Source organism: Sardina pilchardus, chromosome 2 (assembly GCF_963854185.1).
Source record: "Sardina pilchardus chromosome 2, fSarPil1.1, whole genome shotgun sequence".
NCBI lineage: Eukaryota > Metazoa > Chordata > Actinopteri > Clupeiformes > Clupeidae > Sardina > Sardina pilchardus.
In genome coordinates, this window is record NC_084995.1 from 45,103,319 (window position 1) to 45,113,318 (window position 10,000).

At 47.0% G+C, this 10,000-nt stretch overlaps 1 protein-coding gene across 1 annotated transcript in view; it reads left to right on the top strand.

Moving 5' to 3' along the window:
• The window catches only part of kcnj9 (potassium inwardly rectifying channel subfamily J member 9), a 28,839-nt gene that overhangs the window by 4,099 nt on the left and 14,740 nt on the right, over positions 1-10,000 (top strand). Inside the window, exon 2 of the mRNA XM_062530784.1 lies at positions 1-430. This exon is cut by the window's left edge and continues 42 nt beyond it. Coding sequence (XP_062386768.1) covers positions 121-430 — 310 coding nt within the window. The 5' untranslated portion in view covers positions 1-120. The remainder of the gene's footprint in view (positions 431-10,000) is intronic.

The following is a 10,000-nucleotide window of genomic DNA, read 5'->3' on the forward strand; positions in this document are numbered from 1 at the left end:
CATCACTGGACATTAGCACACGACACACACACACAGACACACAAAGGCCTCCTACACACGCCCTTGCTAACACACACACACACACACACACACACACACACACACACACACGGCATAGCGATGGCTCTGGAGAACTCCATCCTGTCGTCTCGCCCCGACACCCTCTGTCTGCCTGTCTCAGAGAAAGGGGAGGAGCCAGTGGAGGAAGTCACTGAGGAGGCTCCGCCCCAAACGGCCCAAACGGGCGGCATCTTCAACGTGTCTGAGGAGCTGGGACACGTGGTCACTACGGAGACCAGCCCGCCCACAAAGCCACCCGCCACTGAAAACAGGTCCTTCCAGGACAAGATGGCCGCCCGGGAGGCACAGGCCAATCAACACCGCAAGAAGGTGCAGGGGGCGGGGCAAGAGAAGGGCAGGTTTGGCTGGGGTAAGTGGAGTGAGCTTACTAACCGCTCAGTCACGTGTGTGTGTGTGTGTGTGTGTGTGTGTGTGTGTGTGTGTGTGTGTGTTGGGGTAAGTGGAGTGAGCTTACTGACCGCTCAGTCACGTGACTAGATGTCCACATAGATACATTAGTTTCGTTTTATAGTCACGTGACTTTATGTGTGTGTGTGTGTGTGTGTGTGTGTGTGTGTGTGTGTGTGTGTGTGTGTGTGTTTTATGTGAGCAGCTGGAGGTTCAGCAGATGTCTCTCCTCACATGCAACATGGCAGCAGGTGCAAGTGAATGCAGGAGAGATGGAGAGAGAGAGAGAGAGATGGAAAGAGAGAGAGAGAGATGGAGAGAGAGATAGAGAGAGAGAGTGGTAGAGATAAAGAGAGAGGAACGCAAGTGAATGGAAGAGGCTGAGATGGAGAGAGAGATAGAGAGATAGATGGAGAGAGGGATAGAGAGAGATAGAGAGAGCTAGAGAGGACTTGGGTAGGTGTGAGCTCAGCTGCACTGTTGTTGAAGTGCATTGCTGTACATTTGGAAATGGTGCAGTGGTGCTCACACACACACACACACACACACACACACACACACACACACACACACACACACACACGCACACACACACACACACACTCAGCGCTGTAGCAGAGTGGAGACTGAGGTGCATCAGTGGTGCATGGTGTTCAGGTGAGGTTATGTAAATGGTGACCAGGTGTGTGTGTGAGGTGAGGAGGCCAGGGGTGTGTGCGTGTGCGCGTGTGCGCGTGCGGGTGTGCGTGTGTGTGCGTGTGCGTGCGTGTGTGCGTGTGTGTGTGTGTGAGGTGAGGAGGCACCAGAGAGGTTTCTGAGATCGGATCTCCACACTGTCCTGTATAGTGGTGCATCACAAACACACACACACACACACACGCACACACGCACACGCACGCACGCACGCACGCACACACACACACACACACACACACACTGTCCTGAGTTTATATGCATGTGAGGGGGTGTACAGTAGGTTTATAGGTAAATATGTGGGATATTTACAGATATATGGATGTATAGATATGCAGGCAGCTGGGGGTGGTAAGATAGGCTGAAGAGGATGTGAAGAGACCATGCAGTTACATCACAGGTGCTGCAAGACAAACACACACACACACACACACACACACACACACACCTGTGAGTCATATGGTGGAGCTGATCCTCCAAAATCTCTCTCCCACTCACTCTCCTCCTTCACCCCTCTCTATCTCTCTCTCTATCTCTCCATTCCTCTCTGTCTCTCTATCTCTCTGTCTCTCTCTCCACTCCTCTCTCTAAATCTCTCTCTATCTCTCTGTCCCTCTCTGTATACAGTATATGCACCCCTCTCTGGGCCAGAGGTACGTATAGATTTGCAAACGTAGCGTTATTTGCGCCATGGCCAACTCGCAGAAAGCACACGCTTCGATACTTCAACTTACGTCCTATTTACCAATCCTGAAAGTCGTTGGGTAATCTACGCCTTTCTCCGCCCCCTAACGCAATTAACGAAGCTTAACAACTGAACCACACTTCAGTCAGAAGCACAGTTGAATGAAGTTAACTGATGACAACATTAACAGGAATCAAACGTTTAGCGAGCATGAAATAATACGTAATGTCAACAAACAGGAAGATAATGAAGAGCAGTAGTTATACTCAAACTAGGCTTACTTGTGCACGTAGGCTATGGAAGATTGATCAGATCTAGCAAGTTGGAAAGTTTAAGCGGATGGCGTGAAAGTGAAAGTAAGACGTTCGGAAGGCCTACAAGTTAAGGTTGCTTTTGATATAGTACAAAGACGCAAAACTGTGGTTTAATTAGCGATTCTGTTGTCTTTTAAAGATTATTTTATAGATGCATTTACTGTAACACCTGCTCTTACAAGGCAGAAATATTAAGGTGCTTTCATGGGCATTTTTAGTGCATACAGGGGAATACATTATTAGGCACATTTTACGCTTCTCCTCCCATCTTTTTATACAAATAAATAAATCCATATGCATGAGACGGAAAAGCGTAACTCTGAAAGCTGACATTCTCAGCTCCCGCGACAGGCAGTCTGCGTCTTCACCTGATTGCGGCCTGTTTGTACATATCTCGCCATCTTTCTCAGCTCCCGCGACAGGCAGTCTGCGTCTTCACCTGATTGCGGCCTGTTTGTACATATCTCGCCATCTTTCTCAGCTCCCGCGACAGGCAGTCTGCGTCTTCACCTGATTGCGGCCTGTTTGTACACATCTCGCCATCTTTCTCAGCGCACGTTGCAGATCAAATACACCTGAAGTGGGCGCTAAAGTGTTAGTACATAAGTCTGTCCATCCAATCCTCTCTCTATCTACTGTATCTCTCTTCTCTCCATCTCTCCAATCCTCTCTCTCTATCTCTTTTCTCCATCTCTCCAATCCTCTCTCTCTATCTCTCTTTTCTCCATCTCTCCAATCCTCTCTCTCTCTATCTCTCTTTTCTTCATCTCTCCAATCCTCTCTCACTCTATCTCTCTTTTCTCCATCTCTCCAATCCTCTCTCTATCTCTCTCTCTTTTCTCCATCTCTCCAATCCTCTCTCTCTCTCTCTCTTTTCTCTCCATCTCTCCAATCCTCAGATTCAGATTCAGATTCAAAGTGCTTTATTGGCATGACAAGGGGTACTCATATTGCCAAAGCAGGCAGACAAAACAGAAAATGGTACAATACCATTACAATTCATAAAATAAATAAAATACATATATGTGTGTGTGTGGTGTGATGGGGGGGGGTGTACATGGGTTTCTGTGTGTGTGTGTGTGTGTGCGCGCGTGTGTGTGTGTGTGTGTGTGTGTGTGTGTGTGGGTGGGTGTGTGCGTGCATGTGTGCTATCTACTGTATCTCTCTTTTCTCCATCTCTCCAATCCTCTCTCTCTCTATCTCTCTTTTCTCCATCTCTCCAATCCTCTCTCTCTCTCTCTCTTTTCTCTCCATCTCTCCAATCCTCTCTCTATCTACTGTATCTCTCTTTTCTCCATCTCTCCAATCCTCTCTCACTCTATCTCTCTTTTCTCCATCTCTCCAATCCTCTCTCTATCTCTCTCTCTTTTCTCCATCTCTCCAATCCTCTCTCTCTATCTCTTTTCTCCATCTCTCCAATCCTCTCTCTCTATCTCTCTTTTCTCCATCTCTCCAATCCTCTATCTCTCTCTTCACTCTCTCGGCACTCAATTCAATTTAATTTTACTTTATTACTTGACTATGTTTACATGGGCATTATTTTTCTGATATTAAACCGGTTAAGGCAATATTCAGAATTTCCTGATTGCCTTCGCAATATTGAGGTACGTTCTAGACATGTTAGTTAGTTAGTTAGTTAGTTAGTAAGTTTATTTCTTACAGGGACCATGTACAGATCATATTAATCACTTAAAAGCGAAAAGATACACTGTACCAGATTTAGCTATAAGCTATTTTCCATCTGCAGTCCCAGGGCAGGTAGAAGGTCAAAGCAGGACCAAACTGTTATGCACATATACATACACACACACACACACACACACATATACAGACACACGTTCCTAACATACACAAGCAAACTAAAGAGCAAAACAAGACTGTAAGGACATATGCAGCACAGCCACACACACACACACACACAACACACACACACACACGATAAAAAAAGAAAAAACAGAAAATAGACAAGCAAGACAGCAAGACAATTACATATTAATGTTGGCAGGATTGGCTGCCTAGAAGCCATTTTTTGACCTCACGTGAGAAAATGTGGTACTCTGAACAGGTTTTCAGGTTACTTGGGAGTGAATTCCAAATTTGTGTTGCTTTAAAAGAAAAAGCTGAATGGGCGAAAGTTGTGGTTCGAGTAGGCACACTACAGTTCCCCCTTGTTGTGGACCTAGTGGTTCTAGCCATCATTTCTGCACAGGGTTTAACATATTTATTCAGGGGTGGTGGGGCAGCATTATGGATAATTTTGTGTACTAGACGCAGGTTTGTGTACATCATTATGTTATCAAAATTAAGCATACTGTATTTGGTGAGTATGCCACAGATATGAGACTGACGTGATTTTTTATCTAGTATTTTGAATACTTGTTTGTAGATAGATGCAATTGGCTTCAATGCAGTCTTGCTTGCCTGTGACCATACTGGCATACAATAATATAGATATGAAAAAAACAATGCATTTTTGTATGTGAATGATGCATCTACTGTCAGGGCATTTCTAATAGATCTAAAATTTGCTAGGCTATATTTCAAAGTGTGGCACAACTTTTTAATATGTTTTTTAAAACTTAGTGTTGGGTCTAAAGTGACCCCTAGGTATTTAAACTCATTGACATTTTGCAATTCGTTTCCATCCACATATATAGGTGGAAAAGTGCGCCGTCTAAATTTATTATAAAAAAACATAGTAACGTATTGAGTGTAAGACAAGACCTCCTAAGCCATCCAGAAACTTTCTGCATGGCAGCTTTTGAACAACATCGGCCCCAAAATGGAACCCTGGGGTACCCCTATAGTACAGGCTCTGAGTGGTGACATTTTGTTATTTATCCGAACACATTGAGAGCGGTTAGATAAATAAGACTTGAACCAGTTCAACACATTTGGCGATAAGTTCAGTTGTGCGAGCTTGGAGTGCAGCACCATGGTTGACTGTGTCAAAGGCCTTACGCAAATCTAAAATACAGCGCCCCACTGCCCCACTACCCCACCCTTGTCAAGACTGGACTTAATTGTTTCAATAAAATAACAGCATGCTGTTTCAGTTGAATGATTTGCTCTGAAACCAAACTGCATAGGATGTTGTAGGTTTTCAGAATTTAGGTGAGCTAACAATTGTTCAGCCACCACTTTTTCCATTACTTTTGAGACTACAGGAATTATGCTGATTGGCCTATAATTACTCACTTCCTGTTTATCGCCTGATTTGTAAATGGGAGTTATAATAGCTGTTTTTATACTAGGAAATATGTTCTCCTCCAGTGCTTGGTTAATAATGTAAACACCTTATTCGCAATAATGACGTTAGATTGGATTATTCACGGTATTTTGCAACAATGAAGCACAGCATTATAGCAAGTAACAACATACTGTTTGACAGAAAAGATGTCGGGAGGGAAGAGGATGGGCTACATTTTGGGGCGAGGAAGTCAATACTCGGAATATGAATGTCCATGTACACACACTGATTGAGGAAAAGGGGCAAAGGGAGAGGCTGAATGGCACACACACACAGTCTCCACAATAAATCAAATGCAGACATTATGTTCAGGTGTCTATCACTGTGCCTGCTGACCTGCCAGGGGAGTGGCCAATCCTTCAGGGGAGTGGTCAGATCTTCAGGGGAGTGGTCAGTTCTTAGGGGAGTGGTCAGATCTTCAGGGGAGTGGTCAGTTCCTAGGGGAGTGGTCAGTTCTTCAGGGGAGTGGTCAGTTCTCTCCCCTATCTCCTCCTAACTCAATGTTCAATTCCATATTGTTTTTTTTCAGCATGACTGTAGGTAGTGTTGTCAAAGCTTAACGACGAAACAGCATAATAACTTGTAGAATAACATTTACTAGTGCGTAGTAGGATGTGTGTGAGTGAGTGAGTGTGTGTGTGAGGATGTGTGTGCGTGAGAGAGTGACGAGTGTGTGAGGATGTGTGTGTGTTTGTGTTAATTAGTTGTTTCTGTACCAATCTGGCTTTAGAGCCCACCACAGTACCGAATCAGCCTTAGTTAAAGTGTTTAATGACCTCCTTATTGCTGCTGATAACGGCTATGCATCAATACTAGTCCTCCTTGACCTCAGTGCTGCTTTTGACACCATAGATCATGACATACTACTCCACAGGCTTGAACATTCCATAGGTATCAAAGACTCTGCACTTGCTTGGTTTAGATCATACCTTACTAACCGCCAACAATTTGTACAGGTCCATAATGAACCATCCTCCCAGACTATGGTTAAATATGGAGTGCCTCAAGGCTCAGTACTAGGGCCCCTATTATTTTCTCTTTATATGCTTCCTCTAGGTTCTATAATTAGAAAACATGGCATTGATTTCCATTCTTATGCAGATGATACACAATTATATATTTCCATAAAGCCCGATGAACCAACCCCGTTAGCCAAACTCAACACATGTCTGAGAGACATAAAAATTTGGATGACTAATAACTTCCTGCTATTGAACTCAGATAAAACAGAAGTTATGGTTTTAGGTCCTAAGAAGACTAGGGATATCCTATCCACATCACAGGTTACATATAGTGATCTCTCACTGACCTCATCCACAAGTGTTAAAAATCTAGGAGTTACAATTGATCAAGAACTTCTACTCAATAGTCACATAAAGCAGATCACAAAAACCTCATTTTTCCATTTAAGGAACATTTCAAAGATAAGGAAGTCCTTATCCTTACCAGACGCTGAAAAATTAATCCACGCTTTTGTCACTTCCAGGCTAGACTATTGTAATGCGCTATACGCCGGCTACAATAATACCTGTCTAAAAAGCCTACAGCTTATACAAAACGCAGCTGCTCGCACACTCACTAGGACCAAAAAATATGAACATATTTCCCCCATCCTAGCATCTCTACATTGGTTGCCTGTTAAAAGTCGCATTGACTTCAAAATTCTACTTCTCACATACAAAGCCATAAATGGAAGAGCACCCGAATATATTAAAGATCTTCTAGTCCCATATAATCCACCTAGACCCTTACGATCACAAAATACTGGACTTCTTGTAATTCCAAGAATTTCAAAAACTACAGTAGGAGGCAGAGCCTTTTGTTACCGCGCACCCCTCCTCTGGAATAATCTTCCTCCCTCAATTCGATTAGCAGACACCCTCCCTATTTTTAAGTCTAGACTTAAAACATATCTCTTTAGTGCTTCCTATAGTTAGGTATGGTGCAGTGTGGAACTTCAACCACCTCAGGGTCTTACTGGAACGGACCACCTCTGCTGTGGGCTTGTGTGACTGGTGCCCCAGTCATGCATCCCATGGTGGCTACTGACCACACCTGATCTGGTGCTGACCACCCTCCACCATGCCTTAGTTATGCTGCTTTAGCATTGCGCTGTCATGGACTTCTTATGTGGCATGCCGTACAACTCCTCTTCTCCCCTCTCCCTCTGTCTCTCTCAACTCTCCCTCTTTCCTTCTCTCCCTGTCCTGTCCTCTATAGTGTAGCTTGGGGGGGAGGGTCCCGCGTGCTGTCTGTTGCGCGTGCGGGCATTTGTTCATTCACTGCGCATGCGGGCTTTTGTCCATTTGCGCCGTTTCGGTCATGGGCCTTCCCCGGGTGGGCTTGCGCATCATGTCTGGGCTGCGCGCCTGGGTGGTGTGGCTGGGTGCTCTGGGCCGGTCGGGGTCCGTTCGCGGGTGGCGTTGCTCGTCCGCGGGGGGCCTCCCGTCGCCGTCTGTAGATGGGGGGGGGGGGGGGTTCGTGTCGGCTCCATTCGCCAGTGGCTCTGCGTGGGCGTATATTGGCGGTCTGGCTGGGGCATGCAGTCTGATCAGATGTGCACGGCTGTGCATTTAGTGGGATGGGGGGGACGGGGGAGGTGGGAATGCTGGGAGTGGATGGCAGAGGGGAGGGCTGTTGCGGCATTGTATTTGGATTGGGCTCGCGGTCCGGGCCTTCTTGGGGTGGTGTTTCTAGAGTGGAAGTCCAATGGTTTTAACGATTTTAATTACATTACACCAATGTCCAATGATTTTAACGTTTTTAATTACACTACATCGCCTCCCTACGCCTCCCGACCCTGTCAACAGGATGACAGGATGACACGTCCAAAGACATGAAGCATTCTGGACTTTTGCTCTGGGGGCGCTGCTTCCGGGGGGCCTGGGCGGCGGGGCGGATCGGACTGTGTGTCCTGGTCGGGCCGTGGTGTGTGTTCGCGTGGTGTTGTGGTTGGGGTGGGGCTGGCGCGGGCCCCGTTCTCTCTGCTCGCGGATGGTGGTGGGGGGTGTCTGCGGATGGGTGGCGCCGCCTGTGGGCGGACTCTGGCTGGCCATGCTCAGCCATGCTGCTCCGACGCGCGGTTCAGAGGTGGTGTGTGGGTTCGCCTGGGGGGGGGGGGGCATTGGGGGGGGCATTGTGGGTGGGTGGATGTTGCGTGCGTGGTGGGTGGGTGGATGTTTGCATGCGTGGTGGACGATGTGCGGGATGCCTCTTCGGGTTTAACTGGGTAACCTATTCCTACGCACCTGTCCCCACAAAAGAGGTGTGTAAAAGCGTTTTGTAAACCCTCTATAGTATAACCATTTATATCACCATTGATATACTTATTAATACTTAATATGACTTACAGTAATACTAACACACTCTATTTCTCTTCCCTTTCCCCTATACCTCACCTGTGAGGTAAACCATTACCAGCCATCAACCATCTCTGTGCCTGTCCCTCATCACACCTGAAGTCACATCCCTCTGACTGCCCTACCATCGCCATTGCCTTCGCCATCCCTATGACTGCCCTAACATCGCCTGCTGTGGTTCCCTGCCCGAATCTTTGGCCCTCGGATCCCAGCGACCCATCACCTTCAGAAATAACTAATGGATTACTAATGGACAATTTATTCCCTACACTGGACTATTTGAACTTTCATTGTCATTGTAACTTTCAAACTACAAATGACTGTACTGTAACTGACCCAAGGCAGATGGGTTGGGCCCTTGAGTCGTGGGTCTGTCTGAGGTTTCTTCCTATATGTATCTCCAATTCTAGGGAGTTTTTCCTTGCCCCTGTTACTCATGGGCTCTCTTTGAATGTCTAACACTCTGTAAAGCGCCTTGAGACATGTGTAATGTATTGGCGCTCTATAAGCGACATTAAATTGAAATTGAAAATTGTGTCTCATAACATTGGTTTTCGGATTAGAATTCCTTTAGTGGCGAGTGCGTATTCAGATTTCTTATTTCCCTCACACCTCCTTTCTCCACCCCTCTTCTTCCTGTCCTCTTTCCTCTCCTCCTTCTTTCTTCTCCCCTCCTCCTCCTCTCCCCTCTGTCCTCTCTTTCTCTCCTCCTCTCCTCTCCTCCTCTCCTCTCTCCTCCTCCTCCTCCTCTCTCCTCCTCCTCTCTCCTCCTCCTCCTCTCTCCTCCTCCTCTCTCCTCCTCCTCCTCCTCTCCCCTCTTTCCTCTCCTCCTCCTCTCCTCTCCTCCTCCTCTCCTCTTCCTCTCTCCTCCTCCTCCTCTCCTCTCCTCCTCCTCCTCTCTCCTCCTCTCCACCTCCTCCTCCTCTCTCCTCCTCTCTCCTCCTCTCCACCTCCTCCTCCTCTCTCCTCCTCCTCCTCTCCTCTCTCCTCCTCCTCTCCTCCTCTCCTCCTCTCTTCCTCTCCTCCTCTCTCCTCCTCCTCTCTTCCTCCTCCTCTCTCCTCCTCCTCTCTCCTCTCTCCTCCTCTCCTCTCTCCTCCTCCTCTCTCCTCTCTCCTCCTCTCCTCCTCCTCCTCCTCTCCTCTCCTCCTCTCTCCTCCTCTCCACCTCCTCCTCCTCTCTCCTCCTCCTCTCTCCTCCTCCTCTCCTCCTCTCCTCTCCTCCTCCTCCTCC